General features: G+C 41.2%; 1 protein-coding gene across 1 annotated transcript in view; it reads right to left on the bottom strand.

Moving 5' to 3' along the window:
• Positions 1-18,603, bottom strand: part of Sycp2l (synaptonemal complex protein 2 like) — an 89,880-nt gene that overhangs the window by 60,649 nt on the left and 10,628 nt on the right. The window contains 12 exon segments of the mRNA XM_077801552.1: positions 168-185; positions 1,524-1,630; positions 2,019-2,112; positions 3,799-3,944; positions 7,934-7,994; positions 8,084-8,176; positions 10,621-10,666; positions 11,247-11,299; positions 12,829-12,971; positions 14,621-14,655; positions 16,561-16,649; positions 16,766-16,851. Of these exon segments, the coding sequence (XP_077657678.1) occupies positions 168-185; positions 1,524-1,630; positions 2,019-2,112; positions 3,799-3,944; positions 7,934-7,994; positions 8,084-8,176; positions 10,621-10,666; positions 11,247-11,299; positions 12,829-12,971; positions 14,621-14,655; positions 16,561-16,649; positions 16,766-16,851 (971 nt within the window).

The raw sequence follows: 18,603 nt of genomic DNA, 5'->3' as shown, positions 1-18,603 counted from the left end.
CCCTTTCTCTCGCCAAGCACAAAAGTTAACTCAAAATGGATCAAGGAGCTTGATATCAAATCAGAGACACGGCATCTGATAGAAGAAAAAGTTGGCTACGACCTACATGCTGTGGGGTCGGGCTCCAAATTCCTCAATAGGACACCCATAGCGCAAGAGTTAACAACTAGAATCAACAAATGGGACTTACTCAAACTAAAAAGTTTTTTTCTCAGCAAAAGAAACAATAAGAGAGGTAAATAGGGAGCCTACATCATGGGAACAAATCTTTACTCCTCACACTTCAGATAGAGCCCTAATATCCAGAATATATAAAGAACTCAGAAAATTAGACAATAAGATAACAAATAACCCAATCAACAAATGGGCCAAGGACTTGAATAGACACTTCTCAGAGGAGGACATACAATCAATCAGTACATGAAAAAATGCTCACCATCTCTAGCAGTCAGAGAAATGCAAATCAAAACCACCCTAAGATACCATCTCACTCCAGTAAGATTGGCAGCCATTATGAAGTCGAACAACAATAAGTGCTGGCGAGGTTGTGGGGAAAAGGGTACACTTGTACATTGTTGGTGGGACTGCAAATTGGTGCGGCCAATTTGGAAAGCGGTATGGAGATTTCTTGGAAAGCTGGGAATGGAACCACCATTTGACCCAGCCATTCCCCTTCTCGGTCTATTCCCTAAAGACCTAAAAAGAGCATGCTACAGGGACACTGCTACATCGATGTTCATAGCAGCACAATTCACAATAGCAAGACTGTGGAATCAACCTAGATGCCCTTCAATAGACGAATGGATAAAAAAAATGTGGCATTTATACACAATGGAGTATTACTCTGCAGTAAAAAATGACAAAATCATAGAATTTGGTGGGAAATGGATGGCATTAGAGCAGATTATGCTAAGCGAAGCTAGCCAAGCCCTAAAAAACAAATGCCAAATGTCTCCTTTGATATAAGGAGAGTAACTAAGAACAGACTAGGGAAGAAGAGCACGAGAAGAAGACCAACATTAAACAAGGATGAGAGATGGGAGGGAAAGGGAGAGAGAAGGGAAATTGCATGGAAATGGAAGGAGACCCTCAGGGTTATACAAAATTACATACAAGAGGAAGTGAGGGGAAAGGGAAAAACAGTACAAGGGGGAGGAATGAATTACAGTAGTGGGGGTAGAGAGAGGGGAGGGGAGGGGGGATAGTAGAGGATAGGAAAGGCAGCAGAATACAACAGACATGAGTATATCAATATGTAAAGCAATGAAGTGTAACTGATGTGATTCTGCAAGCTGTATACGGGGTAAAATGGGAGTTCATAACCCGCTTGAATCAAAATGTGAAATATGATATATCAAGAACTATGTAATGTTTTGAACAACCAACATTAAAAAAAATAAATAAGAAGAAAAAAAATAAAGGGCATCATTAAAGCATCGGGAGATGGTTGACCAGGAGCAAATGGCCTGGTCATCAGGAGGCTCGGCACCCATCCCAGCTTCCTTCTGGACCCAGATCAGAACCTATCCCCAGCTCTGCGAACTCACGGGAGGCTCAGACTGGCCATTCAGGTGAAGGTCATCTCCAGCACTCATGAGCTCGGCCAGGTTGGTGGATTCCTCAGCAGGTTCTACTCATGTGGAGAAAATGACAATTAAAACAATAACCATGCATGATGCCAACATGCTCTCCAAGGAATGTGCACCTCTGCTCCTCCACCATCCTCTCGCACAACTGGGTAGCAAGGTATTACCTCAGGCCTCAAATGAGCACTCTGTGGGCACGTGGCAAGAAGCTCAAGGGAGATGGGATCAGAGCCCCCTTAGACCCTCCTCCTGCCCCCAGCATCTGCTCTTTACCATCCCAGCCAACCCACAGGGGGCGCCATCAGGTGGGGAATGATGGGAAGCTTGCAGCAGCTCTTCCCCCAGACTCTACTTCTATAACCACAGGTTTTTGGCGACTCCTTCCCGTCGTCAGAGAACTCAGAGTCAGAAAGTTGTTATTTCTCAAAATACCTATCGCACTTTCTTGGCTAGGGAGAATCTCACGCTCTGCTTTCTCAAACTTACTAGGAAGTTCCGAGGAAATTTTCATCTGGTCGGGCAACATCTGAAATGCAAGCCAAAAGCCACATGACCTTTAAAAGCAGTGGCCTTAAAAATAAACAGGGGAAAAAAAAACTTTGAAAGGAAAACTTAAAGCTAGGAACATTGGAACACAGCACATGGATCAATGAGGAGCAGCTTGTCTTCAGTTGGCCCTCTCCTGAAGGAGCTTTCTGTACCACCCTCCCTCCAGGACCAGCTCTGGCTGACCATTACCCTGCTCTCCACCACACTCTCCTGACGCCTGTGGTTACACTTGTTAGAAACCTGGTCCTACGTGCAGCAATGCTGAGGTGTGATACCTCTGGGAGGTGGGACCACAAGAGCTCCATCCTCATGAATGGACTGACCCAGGCTTGGGTCAGTGGGTATCACAGCAGTGGCTGTGTTAGAAACACTGGGGTTCTCTCCAGCACACTGGCTCTATCTGGCCTGATGACACCCTGCAGCATATTAGAAAGCAAGGGGAAGGCCCTCCCTAGAGGCTGGGTGGAGACCAGCGCCACATAATTTGGACTCCTCAGCCTCCAGAACAAGGAGCCAAAGAAACCTTTTCTCTACCAATTACCAGTCTGTAGTACTCGGTTATAGCGTCAGAGAAGGTACTAAGACCATGCCCTCTCCTTTCTCTAAGTCCAAGCCCTGGGTATCTTCTAATCCCTGCTTCACTTAGGGGTCGAGTCTCTAGGGATGAGACTGCAGGGAGGCCCCACCAGAGGATCCTCCAAACCCATCCCTTCCTCACAGGGGCTCATTGTCCAGGGGCTTCATCTCACACATACCCCGACTCTTCTCCCAAAACATTTTACTCATTTTGCAAAATGTGGAAACATTTTGATGTTTTCCATAAGTAAAGGCAAACTTGGACCCCTTCGTCATGTAACAGAATGAAAAGGTTAGTTTTATTGAGTCTGTTTCTCGTTTTCTCCCATGAGATCGTCTTTTCACGGGGCCTTTGGAAATTCTTTGCAGAGCACTCCATCCTATATCAAATGCCTGCCTGTACAGCTCAAACTTAAAAGGAAGTTGGCCCAAGACTTCTCCCGTCAGACCTCTGGCCTCTTAATGCCCTACTGGCCATCCCTACAACATTTTATATAATGCATTTTTGTGAACTCTAGTCACAGATGTCTTGCCTTCCTACTGGCTAGGATGCTGATGGAGAAAGGCTCTTGCTCCTGTACATTTGTAGGAAGCATTAGAGTCACAAGATAAAAAACCACAGCAATCTAGAAGAGGCATAGACTATTCCACAGGGCAAGACTGAGTGGCTGGGGAAATACCCTAAGAAATCCCACTCCTAATGATTCTCCCTGGGGCCAGGTGGAGCTGAGAGCCCAGGAAGAGCCAGGAAGTCCAGTGGGTAGATACATGAACCAGTGAGGTGGTGATGTCTCCTAGCAAAGCTTTCTACTGTCAGCAAGAGACAGACGGAGCATTTCAAGGTACAAAGAGGCTTCGTGTCCTATGTAGCTAAGACAATGTCACTTATAAAGGAAGAGCTCAGATCCGAATCCAAAGCTCTCTACTCAATTCACATGACTTTCTAAAGACCGAGGCTTCTGCTGCACCAAATCTTCACGTCAAAAACCCAACCAGGACATCAATTTCTGAAAACCCTAGAAAGAAAATGAAGAGACATAAGACACACTGCAAGAATTTCAAAGAATGAGAGAATGGAACTTGCCACCTGTTTGTCCTCTCCCAAAGCTTGGACGGAAGTTGGTGATATGCTGAACTGCAAATCAAAATGGATTTCTATTTTCATCACTTCTTTCTTGCTGATAATAATGGGCTGCTTCAGGTAAATGATGAGTATTTTTATCTTCTCAGTTTCTAGCAAAAAAAAATATATGGTATACCATGCACATCAGCATAATAAAGGGCTTAAAACTTTATATTCACAAATGATCACACTGTGGAGTATCGGCCAACTATCTGGACTTCTCTGCAATGAGTCGAAAAGTCATTAAATTACTTTGAAATTTTTATTTACATATGCATACATGATTGGTTGATCTTCCAATAAAAGGAAGCAGCTTACTTTACCAAAGAAATCCAAAGTTTTTGTAAGAGCATTTTGTTCATCCGATAGCATTTTACTTCCAAAAACACTAAGCACAACATTTCTCTCTGGGACCCCACAAATTTCTAAAATGCAAAATGAAGTCCCCTGTTTATGATATGCAAAATGGAACGACCCACCTTCATTTCAATAAACTCCTTTTAAAAAGAGGATGTGAGGGCATCAGTGAGAAGACCATCTCAGGCGGAAGCCTCCTGGGCTCTCCTACCAGGATGCCACTGACAAGTGGTAGTTGGTTTTGGAGGAGAAAACTGCTCAGATCAAAATTCATAAAGTCCAAGCATAAGTTGCAGTAAGGACAGAGAAGATGGAAGCAGGAGAGAATGGAGTACAGTCTGTGAAAGAGCAGATAAAGCTAACAGCCATGTGATGATGAGAATGGAGAGAGGGAAGAGACACAGATCTAGAGCCGTGCCATCTGGGCGGTGGAGAACTTGAAACACAGCTCGTGCAAATGGATACGCTCTGCAAGTGTGACCTCCACGCCAGACTGAGTCGACTTGGAACAGGAAGGACAACGTATAATAGCTCAAAGGTTCTTTATATCGATTTCACATTAATATTTTGAATACATTGGGTTAAAATAGTATTGAAGTTAATCCACTTTTCAAGTGGCTACTAAAAATTTCAAATATGTGGCTCACATTTTTGTTTTTTAGTTGTACATGACAGTGGGATGTATTTTGACATATATACATACATGGAGTATAATTCCCGATTCTTGTGGTCGTACATGATGCAGAGTCACACTGGTCGTATGTTTATATATGACCATAGGGAAGTTATGTTTGACTCATTCTACTTTCTTTCCCATTTCCATCTTGCCTCCCTTCCCCCAGTTCCCCGTCCAATCTGGTGAACCTCCACTCCTTCCTCCCCCAACACCCCAGTAGCCACACACACATCAGAGAACAGTCAGCCTTTGGTTTTTGGAGATTGGCTTATTTCGCTTATCATGACAGCCTCCAGTTCCATATATTTACCGGCAAGTGCCATAATTTCATTATTCTTTAAGGTTGAGTAATGTTCCATTATACGTATGTACCACATTTTCTTTATCCATTCATCTATTGAAGGGCATCTAGGTTGGTACTATAACTTAGCCATTGTGATTTGAGTTGCTATAAACATTGATGTGGTTGCATCACTGCAGTATGCCGATTTTAAGTCCTTTGGGTATAAGCTGAGGATCAAGATAACTGGGTCAAATGGTGGTTCCATTCCAAGTTTTCTGAGGAATCTCCATACTGTTTTCCAGTGTGATTGCACCAATTTTCAGTCCCACCAGCAAAATATGAGAGTACCTTCCCCCTTCCACATCCTCGCCAACATTTATTATTGCTTGTATTCTTGATAACTGCTGTTCTGACTAGACTGAGAATCTCAGTGTAGTTTTAATTTGCATTTCTCTGATTGCTAGAGATGTCAAGCATTTTTTTCATATATTTGTTAATGATTTGTGTTTCTTCTGTGAAGTGCCTGTTAGTTCCTTTGCCCATCTATTGATTAGGTTATTTGTTTTGTTTTGGTGTTTAGCTTTTTGGGAGACTAATGCCTTATATAAGATGCAGGTAGTGAAGAGTTTCTCCCATTCTGAAGCTCCTGCATCACATTTTATTTCTATGTATGGGGCAGTGTTGGTCTAGAGTCAAGGTCAGGGAATCTTCCCCAAATTCGGATCTCACTGGATGTCCACTCCTCACTGCAGAGTCTTTCTAAAACTCTGCTGCAAGAGTGGTTCAAAACCATCATCTGCCAAAATACATGTATTTTTAGCTAGCTGGGCTTTGGGGATCAACACAAACACGGACGGGTCAGAAGAAATACCGAAGGTCACACCACGCTGCCAACATACCTGGCCGACTCCCCAGCCAGAAGGACTGTGTAGACAAGATCAAAGTCTCATTTGCAGAGTCCTGTTAATCTTTGTTTTCCTCAGATATAAAAAAAATGGAAACACCCACTTTGTATTTACAAAGTGCCACATGGTATCTTGACAAAGTGTCACAGTAGTATTATGATCTATTGATAAAGTATAGAATATTCACTTTGGCAACTTAGTTATTGAAAACAATGAGTGGAGCAAAGTTCAGAGTTGAGGCATAAAGTCAGAAAAGTAATGTTAAGGGTTACCCCAGTTAGAAACCCAAGGAAGTCCTTATTTACTATTATCAATGCCATCTTATACATCTTAAATTAACAATTACTATATAAATTTACTATATAAGTTACTCCTAAAATTAGGAGTAACATTTATGATAACATCTAATTTAGAGATGCTCACAGGTCATATTTCACTTTTCACCCTGGCTTCCAGGAAGCTAAGCAGCAAATGTGAATCTTGGGTTGGGGTGGGCTCCAGGGGTAGAGCACTTGCCTAGCATGAATGAAAATGTAGCCTTCTGTATTTTAAAAACCCAGTTCAGGAAACCTGATCATGTACGGTTACAGCTGAGATGCTGAGCAAGATTACTCCATGCCATCTATCAAGATGGGATGAAAAGTCAGGGGGTCAAAGGATTGAAATCAAAACCCAAGGGGTGGCACAGATGTCTGTGAACTCATTGATGAGTTGTTACTGTGACTCTGTGGGAGAGGAAGACAGGTACCAAAACCATTTTTCCAAGTTGTGACTGGGGGCGGGGGGCGGCGGTTTGGGGGTGGCAGGACAACCCTACACAAAATAAAATGTTCATCCTAATCATTTGTGTTTTTTAATTTAAGTTAGCACATGCACATTGTTATACAACAGGATCTCCAGAACTTTTCCATCTTGCAAAATGGAAACTTGGTCCCCTTTGAACACCTGTTATCCATTTTTCCCTTCCCACAGCCCTGACAAGGGCCAATCTGCCGTCTCTTTGAATTTGACTACATTAAATACCCTCATACATTGGGATCAGTACTTTGCCATATTCAAATTGGCTTATGTCACTTGGCCTAATGACCTCAAGGTTCCTCTGTGTTGTGGCAGGTGTCAGAATTTCCCTTGCATAACGTGGTATACATGTGCACGGATGGGATATTTTATTTGATACCATTCATTCTTCACTGAACATTTGGGTTATTTTCACTTTTTAGCTGTTGTGAATAATGCGGCTATGAACATGGATAAACAGTTCAACATTCTCCTTCCAATTCTTTTGCATATATATCTCAAAGTGAAATCACTGGACTATATATTGATAAAAATCTTCTGGAAAAGTTACATGGTAGTTCTGCATTTTTTTTAATTTTTTTGGTTCTAGGGATTAAAACCAGGGCCGCTTTACCACTGAGCTATATCCCCAGCCCTTCTGTATTTTAAAAACCCATTTCAGGAAACCTGATCATGTATGATTACAACCGAGATGCTGAAACAGGGTTTCACCAAGTTGCTTAGGGTCTTAGTTGCTGAGGCTAGCCTCGAACTCAAGATCCTCCTGCCTCAGCCTCCTCAGTCACTGGGATTACAGGCATGCACCACTACATCTGGTGGCAGTTCTGCTTTTAATCTGGCGAGAACCATAACTATGAGTTGAGAAAACTAGGCAAGCAGTTGAATCCCAAAGCCACAAAGCAAAGAAGTCATCGATACTATGCCCCCTAAACCTTGCCTTTAGCACAATGAGCCTTCCACTGTACCACACAGCCTTTCCTCTGGCCCACGAGATGACTGAAATCTGGTCTTAACACATACTGCAAATATAAACAAATTCTGAGCTAGATGTGGAGGAGTTCTGAGTTATCATCATCTTACCTATTACTCTGAAGTTAACAACTCCTTCCTTCAAAATTCTTACTGGATCCCACAGAGCACTCTAGGGAAAATAGATGAAACTCATGAGCATATAACCCGTTTCCAAATACACTAAGCAGGTAGGTCTAATAGGGGATTAAACCTCCTTACCTCAGCATTGTGTATATAAAAAGTTACTCTCTGACTTCCGAGGTTGAAATCAATCCAAAATTTCTCTAGTTTTTCATCTGCTGGTTTTCTCATCTGTAAGAATTTCGGCAAAAAAGTAATACACGGAAAAAAACTATATTATAGGGTCAGATAAAAAAGTACTAATTTTAAAAAAAAAAATCTTGTGCTTTTCCTAGAACAGCACTATCCTAATACTTTAGGGCCCCCTTCATTTCCTGATTAGTTTGTGCAAAACAAAGATCTCGGCTTTACATGACCAAGCCATTCCCAATAAAATCCCTGTCCTTAGCACATTTAATAGATATTTTAAATGTCGGATGACCCTAGCTAGACAATTCTTCCTGGCGAGAATCATGAAGCCGTCAGTTCTATGGTGAAGCAGTGACAATCCATACAGCAGAGAGGGGGATACTTTCAGAAAGGGAGATGTGATTAAATCTGAAGAGTGATGTGTCACCTAACTACCATCAACTAGAATAAAGACTTAAGTTCAGAGCATTTTCATTTTAACTGATAATTATAATATATGCTTTAGAAAAGAAAGACTCAAATAGTGTGGCACCTGCCTCCTAACTTCCCATTGGTCCCTTTCAATAGGCACTACTAGCAATGCCTTTGTCCTCTCTAGTTCCCGCCACAGGTTTTGCAGACAAGTTATCAGGAAGTTCAGGTTGAGCAGCCCTTATCCAAAATGCTTGTAACCCCAACGCACTTCGTAACTTTTTGTATTTTGGAGCATTTGCATGTATGTAGAGAGATTTCTTGGGGCAACAACCTGAATCTAAACCCAAAATTCATTTACAGATCACATACACCTCATACATAGGTCATTTTATGCCATGTCACACGTCTAAACCCATCAGGGTCACTCCAAGTGAATCTGGGGACTAAATATAAGACAGATACAGAAAGTACCTTTTCTTTGGGCTCAGTGACTGCTCCTCACCTGCAGCTCCCACCAGGGGGGCGGGGGGGGGGCCCAAGGCAGGCAAGAAAGAGCAAGGAGCACGTGCTGAACCCTTTTATTGGGGAGAAGCCATTCAAATGAGGCAAGGGGTCAGGTTTCAGGGGGTGGAGTCTAGCTTCATGATGTCTTGCTGTCAGCAGGTTGACTGACATCTAGGAAGGCCACGCCCATCTCATGTGCTGTGTGGGGCTCCTAGGCAGAGCGAGCAAAAAGATGCACATATTGCCCGCCCAAACAGAGGGCAACGTTGGTTCAGTCCACCCTGTGTGCTCAAGGCTCACAGTTCACACACACAGCCCATGGCTGGCTTGCCACATCTCCACATTCTCATCGCTCAAGGCTAACAGGCGGCTATCTTCCTACTTGGCAGCTCCTGACAATTTTATACAGTATTTTTAGGACACCCACCGTGTTTGACTGCATCAAGTGAAGTCGGATGTGGAATTTTCCACTTGAAAAGGTCACATGGATTCTGTGAGTTTTCAATTCTGAAACATTTCTGGTTTTTGGATTAGGGATGTTCAACTGTATATATAAAGTTCTTATTCCCCAGTGATGGGGCAAACTGCAGACTTGCTATTCTACAGCCTGCTTTTCCAATAAACGGTATTGCTTAGACATCTTTTCATCACGCATGCCACTCTGTAATGGCTACAGAGCTGGATGAAGACCTCCGTTCCCAGTGTATGCCATCAGAAGCCAGCACAAAGGGCCTGGTTGAAGCTGATGGAAATCTGGAAGTCTTAGACCCAAGTGAAGAGAGGAAACCTCAGACCACCAAAGGAAAACAGGCCAAAGTGGGATACAGGGATCCGTCGAACAATGTCTGTTCTAGAGAGAAGGAGTGTGTAAGGTATTCACAAGCTCAAAGTTCAGCTCAAGAGATGAACACAGGCTCTGAATGTAAAGAAGTTGTTAATGAGGACAATCTAAAGATGGGGTTAAGGCATCTGCAGCTGAGTCAAGGTTCTAAGGCCCCTGAAGGTTTCACCCTGCAAATGAGACACTGTAGGTCAAGGACCTTGTATAATGAAAGAACTTGTTCCTCTAGAGACTGAAGAAGGGGGTGAAAAGCAGCTGATCAACCTTGGCTAGAAAGTACAAGGTAGAAAGAAAGCTAGAGTCAAGCACTTGCGATATAAAGGTACTTTCTTTATAGGAGTAGTTTGTACAATATTATACAATGACAAAGCAGAGAAAAGGAATATGGTCTCACTTGGTCAGGAAAAAGGGAGGCATCAACCAGAGGAGAAAAAGTCCAGGCCTAAAGGATGTCACCCATCAATAGGGAAAAATAAGGCAAGGTTCCTGTAATTGACATATGTACAGTATGGACCCTAAAACTCCCTTACCCAGTAGTAGCAGGAGAGCCCCTATGCTCACTGGCCAAGCATCATGTCATGGTCCAGCATGGATAATTTCAAAGTTAAGATCACTAGGAGAAATCGGCAACCTTTGTATAAAGCCCTTTTGAGTAATAGCAATCTAACCTAACTACAGGTTTCCTTGCAATCCACCCTTACCCGCCCACTGAGAGAAACAAACATACCTCATGCTCATCAGCAAAAGCAGCAATACACGGAAATGAATAGACCCTGCAAGACACCTCACCATTAAAAATTACAGATGGACCCCACACACAACCTACAAATGTTTTGCAACAAGCATCTATAACTAGGGTGTGCCATTAAGTCTCCTCATAGAGAGAACAGTAATGGGTTTCAACCCTGCAAATAGAAATCTACTCTCAAGCTGGACAGCTCACTAGTATTGTAATTCAGCCAAATTATTCTGAAAGATTCCTAAAGAAAGGGGTGAATTTAACAACCCTTGTCTCATCAAGGATGTAACTGTCCATGATATCTGAATCCCCAAGAACCTCAAGTCTGTATGACCTTGCTCTTCCTAAGATCTACAGACTCACTCAAGGATGTCTTGCTAAAAATAAATATGCAAACTCAAAAAACATGCTAAAGGCAGATAATTTTTTAAACACTCAAATGAGCCACAAGGCATAAGCGATCTGATCATCTTAGATTTCTAATCAGTGAACCACAGATTTGTATTAATAACTGGATCCTATATCTAAAGTGAAACAGATCCTATTCTTGTAAAATGTTAGACATTTCTAGAAAGTAATTAGTCAAGAAAACAGTACACAGAGAAACATCTTACCTCCTTTTCTCACCAAGTCTGTTGTTGAGGTGATTGAGAAAGAGTCGACTATCCTTTAAAATAAATAATGGCAAGTTTTATTTTTTAAAAAAATCAAAATATCTTCTTTAACCAGCACGCAGAGGCCAGTGTTTGCTTCCAAACACTCAGGGTCCAGGAATGTCACCAGGTTTCACAAGAACTCATTTTGTGTTAGCAACAGTTTGTACCACCAAGAGAATATTCCAAGCCTACATTTCTGGAAATAGCTACTCCTCACCATAGCATTAAGTTTTTAGCCAATGAATACTTAGGTCTCCAAAAGTCATATGCACTACTGCTTCTCTGGGTCAGAAGAATAATCAAGAAAAAAAAAACCAAGATTACAATATTGAACTAATCTTCCTAACACCTGTGCATCACAGCCAATCACAAATCCATCAAACGAATCAACTCTGGGTTTCTCTGGGTGTGTTTTCCATCGCCAATTTTCTCTAACTGAAAGCAATTCAATTAAGAAGCTGACAGGGTAGAAAGGATTTTGGAAATAAGGTAGTTACTTTTCTCCTATGGTAGACAAATTTCCCTGCAGATGAGGAAATGACAAAAGGAAATTGATACCAGGTAATTTCAGTTTCTCCCATTAAGTGCTCAGCAGTCTGATGGGGGGGTGGGGCAGGGTCTATTCCCCTTTTGCAGGGGAGGACACTCTGGCTTCACCAGTCATGCACCTGGCCAAAATACCTGCATCATGCAAGTCAGGGTGGTGGAACTAGAGCCCAAGTCCAGAACAGCCCCTCGGCTCCTGAGCTTTCCATTTAGAGCATACTGAATCTGGCTGAACACCTACTAAGTATATGGCACTAGCTCAGAGTAGGAGATAAATATACGAGGTCCTGATTTAATACAGTCTGAATTGTGTATGAGTCCCAATTACATGGCAGGTTGAACCCGAGAGGTCTGATTAACATGAAAACTATTATTATGCATTTTTATCTTTTTCTAAGAGTCTTTCATTTTAAGAACATTAAAATGAGAGGGGAGATGCTTTAGCTGTTAGGATACAGTCAGATACACCATGAAGCCGTAGGGCTTTTTTCTGTGCTACTTGAGGACATGACCACAGTAAGCTGGGGTGGTATCAAAGATACTGAAAATAACTGTTCCTCTAAATGGTACAGGCTGCATGGCTCACAGCACAACCACCCCATAATGCTCTTTAGTCTCTGGATCAACACTTCCCAGGGACACAGCTGCTCTTTCCAGGGCTCAAGTGCTCTTTCTTTCCTTCTCCCATTCTCTCCCTGACTCTGAGATTTGTGGAAAACTGTTCCCCTCTCCCATGTGTTTCTTGGACGAGTCCTTGGACACATCAATTCACAGAGCTCGGTCCCCAGTCTCAGAGCCCCATCTTCACCTCCCCATTTGGCCTCATGTCGCCTTCAAAATTATTTCACTGTTACACGGAATAGAAACTTAAGAACGGCCACTTAATCATAATGAAGAAAAAGAAAACTCCATCCAGGCCCCCACACAGGACAGGACTGAGCAGAGGCTTCATAAATACCCACCAACCAGGAGTTTTTGTAACCAGGCTTCTCACCGTCTCAAATTCTCGATCCCTAATTTTCTTGAAAGCTTCAGCAAGGACCTCATCATCAAACCACTGATGGACAAGGTCACGCCTGGACGTTCTCGTTGTCATCCTACACAGCGCCTCGGTGAGAGTGACCTGCTGGTCATAATCTAGTAAAAACAGGGCAGATGTAGATAATTAGGGCACCAGGCAGCAGGACATGCAGGTTCCAAAGTTAGCACCTGCTCCGAGAAATTCCCTCCTATGAATGGAGAAAAAATGTGGGATATGTACACCCAGTGGAGCTTTCTTCAGCCAGAAAGAATTGAAATTATGTCCTTTGCAGGAAAATGGATGGAATTTGAGTAAGCCACATAAAGAGAATTAAGCCAAACTCAGAAGATCAAGGGTCACATTTTTTTTTTTTTTCATTTGTGGAATCAAGGGAGAACAGAGAGGTCGAGTGCAGTGGCGCACACCTGTAATCTCAGCCCTTTGGGAGGCTGAGGCAGGAGGATCATGAGTTCAAAACCAGCCTCCGCTACTTAGCAAGACCCGAAGCAACTCAGGGAGACGCCATCTCAATACAAAATATTAAAAGGGCTGGGGATGTGGCTCAGTGGTTAAGCACCCCTGAATTCAATCTGAGTACCAAAACAAAAGGAAGACAGGGATGGCAGGGAGAATCTCATGAAAACTGAAGGCAAATCAGCAGATGAAAGGGAATCAGGGAAGGGGGAGAGGAAGGAAGAAAAAAAATACTGAGGAACAATATTGACCAAATGATAGTTACATCATAAGCACGTATGAATAGGTAACAATGAGTCCCACTAATATGTATAATTATAATGCACCAATTAAAAATATGGGGGGAAATTCCATCTTGGAAGACTAGCATTGTGTCTTACAGTTCTAAGAAGATGTCTCCTGGAGCAATTAAATCGTTTAAATCACATTTAAGAATTGTGAAGAGAAAAAATACAGACAATATGTCAGTAGACACCAGTTTTTTTAAAAATTATGTGTTTTATATTTTAATTATATTAAAATAGTAATAAGATTAGATCAAAAAGCCTTAAAATATTGCTACAAAAAGAAAAATATCTGTAAACCCAGTGACTCAGGAGGCTGGAGCAGGAGGATCGAAAGTTCAAAGCCAGCCCCAGCAACAGTGAGGTGCTAAGCAAGTCGGTGAGATCCTGTCTCTAAATAAAATACAAAATTGGGCTGGGGATGTGGCTCAGTGGTCAAGTGCCCCTTAGTTCATTCCCCGTTACCACCCCCCCAAAAAAAAAAAAAGAATATCAAGATCAATTGTGGTATTTCACAACAGATAAACTAAAACTACATATATTGATATGTTTAAATCTCAAATGTCCCAAGAGAAAAAAGGAGTTGTGACTGAATGTGTCCAATGGGATGGAATTTATATAATGTTTTTAAAATCTGTAAAAATAATGTATGTTGCTCATGGAATACACAAAATAGAAAAATATGCTTGGGAATGAAAAAATAAATTCAAGTCAAAGAAAGGGGAATGGAATTGGAGACATCGACATGGGGACTTAACTTTAGAGTCTGATTTCTTTTATCTAAAAGAATTTCAGTGGAAGCAGATGTGACAAAATACCAAAATTTGACAGAACTGGCTGGTGAGTAAATACATATCTCCTTATTATTAATAGTTTTTAATTTTCTCAAACTAAAAGTAGAATCTTAATTATCTTTAATTTGACCATAATGGATTCAAGATGCTCATTTTTAAAATGGTGTCCAATATTTAATATTCTAATTATTTAAAACTTGAACTAATTCTTACCACCCACAGTCAAGATTGTCCATGCCAGGTTCTTCCTGAAACATTTAGATAGAACATATTTTATTGAAATGAAGAGCAAGAGATAAAATTATTTTTTAATCAGATGGGCATCAAATTTTAAGACCAAGATCTGTATTTTTGCAACAATTTCAAACCGTCAGAATTTTCACATGGATCATATTACATTTTTGTGGAAAAATCTTCAAGTTTATGTTAATTATCTATGCGAGATTTTTGTGGGTGTGAAGCTTGGAGCCACTACACTTTTTGAAGTTTTATTTATTTCATTCTCTATGAAGTTACTTTAATCTGGTGATCTAAGGTTTTATCTCATACAGCTCTGGAGTTATAAGATCAATCCCTTCAGCAGTCTATGAGGGTTTATATCATTTTACATAATTTGACACTTAGTACTCTGGGTCTATACGATGTGCTGTTTGATCCGATTTTCAAAAAATGATCAACTTAAAAGATATAATGGAATTAAGCTACTATATATTCATTTTAGAATTTTCCATATGGTATATTCATTTTAGAGTTTTTGACTAAGTGTGTGTCTACAAATATGTTTTAAAGAAGAGACTTGTTAAGAACCCTGTGTTAATTCCATTTCTTATAATAAATGAACCAATTTGTTACTATTAAATACAAGCCTTAAGTCAGAACCACTGAGAGTTCTCTTTATGCTTGCAAGTTCTCCTTTTGACCTGGAGTCCAGAACATTCTAGATTTTCTAGGATTAGTTTGGAAACTTGAAAACATTAGTCAGCCACTGTCCAAACCTAAGTATACCATTAAGAGTACTGACTTCATGGGCTGGGATTGTGGCTCAGTGGTAGAGAGCTTGCTTAAAATGTGTGAGGCATTGGGTTCAATCCCTGGCACCACATAAACAAACTAAATAAACAAAGTAAATGTATTGTGTCCATCTCCAACTAAAAATTATATATTTTTTTTAAAAAAAGGGTATCGATTTCATTAATGTATTCAATATAAATGGTTTATTTTTTATTCAGTGGAAAAACTATATCCTGAAAAGACTAGTTAAATGGGCAAACATGAAGGCAGGAATCGCCACACCCGCCAATCACCTCTTCCAGACCCTGCCCTATGGTGAACACCTGGGTCATGGCTTTGTCACATGAATGGTGGGATGTCATGGTGATGACCTTCATGGTCCTAGTGGGTCACAAAACCATGGATTCAGGTTCAAATTTCAAAGAAAGGTAGTTTTACTCTTTCCTTGGTGTCATATATTACAACCTTACCTCCATATTTCACAACCCAGAAATTATATAACTGCAACTGGGTCACCAAAAAAATGAACATCAACCAAAAAAATCTATCACTTGAAAAGGAGTACAAATTTCATACCCTATTGGTTTAGCTGAAGCAAAGTAACCTTGGAGCATTCACTCTTTACCAGGTAATATGCTAATCACCTTAAATGGGTTTGCCCGATGCAATCTTTACAACTCTCTAGTCAGAGTTATTTTTCGCTCCATTTCACAGGCAAGTAAACTGAGGTAGAGCAAGGTTACGTCTGTGGCTCATGCACAGCTTGCACAAGTGGCAAAACCATGACTCAAAACCAAGCAGCCTGGCTCTAGGTCCATGTTCTGGACACTCTTCCTTGAGTCATCAAGGTAGGTCATGTTCACCGTCAAAAAATTATCCATAGCCCAAGAAAGCATTTTGTCTCAAAGTTCAATGCAACAAAGTAAAGAAAGAAAGAAAAAATCCCTGTACTAGGAAACAAGAAGAGTCTAGCAACATCTACTCTTTTCCCTCCATCTTTCACTGCCTAGCACAGTGCTGATATCTATTAGGTACACAAAGCACTTACTAAAGGGAGGAATGAAGTAATTTGGTCTAAGGGGAACAAAGTAGTACAAGGAGAGACTTTGAGAAATCACATAACCAAATACAAGGTCACTTACATAAGATGACACGTGCCTTCCGACAAAGGGAACTTTCTTCTCTCTGCAGGAGACACACCATGCAAAATGTAGTTCAGAGTCTTCAGAGCCTTTTTGGAATGGAAGAAGGCGTTTGGGGAGAAGGAACAACATAGAGGCCTACACACGCAACTTCCTCCAAGCTTTCTGAAAGCAGCTGCTGCCCATTTTGTTATCTGCAACTTACCTCGTGTTGAATTGAGAACTTTACATTTTTTTCTATTACCAGGAATCCCAAGCTGAGTAAGAAGGAATCCAACATCTGGATTTTCCCTGAAAGTATAATTTTTAAAATAATCTAATACATGTCAAAAAGAGTAAGGAAATGAGTCCTAGACAGCAGAAAGAGGAACAGATTGGGAGCTACAGGAGTAGTAAATAATGCAGGAAAAAAGCATATAGAGAGATTATATGAATGATATATCATGGGCAGGAGATGTATTAGAGAAAGCTTCAAGTTATAGAATCACCAGGTCATGATAGACTTGTATTACACAGACACCCACAAAGGAAAATAACAGCAGATACAAAGTACCTTTTCATTGTGATCAAACTTTGAGCAAAGCTACCTAGATTACTCCCAGGTACCAAAAGGCAAAGTGCAGGTCCTGTATTTTCCACTTGTTTCTTCATGCTTTTTATGTGTTTTAATAAACAAATCTTAAAAGGCCAGGCACAGATAAGCAGGGTTTTTTAAAATAAAATATTGGCCCTTATTAAATAACACAACCAGAGAAACTTCAAGCCGTCTGTGTCAGTACACACAAAGAACAGGGTATGTAATACTATCTTAGGCTTATTAAATAAACTATTATCAATAGTTTCATTTACGCATGTTAAGATATGAAGTGACAATATGGCATACTGCCAAAACTCACGATAAGGTCATAGTATAACTCACATGTCCAAATGTGTATTTAATATGTGGATTATTACAAAATGTATCCTTTTCAACCCAAGTAGCTCCTGAAGTTATGGGAATCCAAACCAGGAAGTAGAAATATAAAAGACCTCTCCTCAACCCAAGCAAACTGCATCAGTAGGAAGAAACGTGGCTAGAGTCTGAGCCTACCAGCTTAAAATCCAAAGGAACACTTCTAACAGAGCCCAGCCAGACAGTGTAAGATTCTAAAGGTGTCTATGTAGCCTGTTAGCAAATACCAGGTACCATTCCACATTGTCACTTTAAGAGCATCAAGAGAAAAGTAACATTATATGGCCCTATGAAAAGGGAAAAGAGGAGCTTGGCTAGTTAAGAGACAGCAGAAAAGTTTTGTGACTTTTTGGAAAACTCTGGAAACAAAAATTTAAGAAACATCCAACTCATCCTGCCCACACACACACACACACACACACACACACAAAGGTGAATTGTACAAGAAATTTGATTTGATTGAGGAGAGAAAGCAGTAGTCCAAAATGAAAACAGAAGTAAACAGAATTAACTGTGAATAAAAAAAAAAAAAAAAAAAAAAAAAAAAATCAAAGCCATTCTAGACCTTTCAATCCCAGAGAATTTGCTAGAGGGAATTAGTTATGAAGAGTAGGAAGAACTGAGAAACCAAAGTGGGACCAATGTGGCCACCCAGAGATTAATACCAGCAGGAGGTCACCATCCTCCTATCCCCATTCCCGAGGGCTGAAGGAGGAAGCAGAATTACCAGATCCCAGGAACTGAGACCATGCAGCAAACAGGCCCCAGGGACTCTGCAGGTACTTCCAGAGATGACACCGGAAGAGAGGGCGGGTGAGACATGGCCCGTTTGCTCCATCCTGCCCATTTCACACCCTATGACTAGCAGACGCAGTAGGCAAGAACCCCCAAGGAAACAGGACTGCGCCAAACCAAACGCACCGAGTGAGGAACGGACCCAAGAGCAGAAGCAGATCGCCACCGCCCGTGGGTGTGCAGGGGGAGACACCGGATGGCAGAATCCAGCCTACAGCAGAGGCAAGGAGAGCAGAACTGAAGTAGTGGCCTCCAAGAAAAACTTGAAAATATATAAAATTCAGAGGGGAAAAAAA

This window comes from Urocitellus parryii, chromosome 8, assembly GCF_045843805.1.
Source record: "Urocitellus parryii isolate mUroPar1 chromosome 8, mUroPar1.hap1, whole genome shotgun sequence".
NCBI lineage: Eukaryota > Metazoa > Chordata > Mammalia > Rodentia > Sciuridae > Urocitellus > Urocitellus parryii.
The sequence above is the reverse complement of the archived record's forward strand: the minus strand, read 5'-3'. Positions and strand labels throughout refer to the sequence as shown.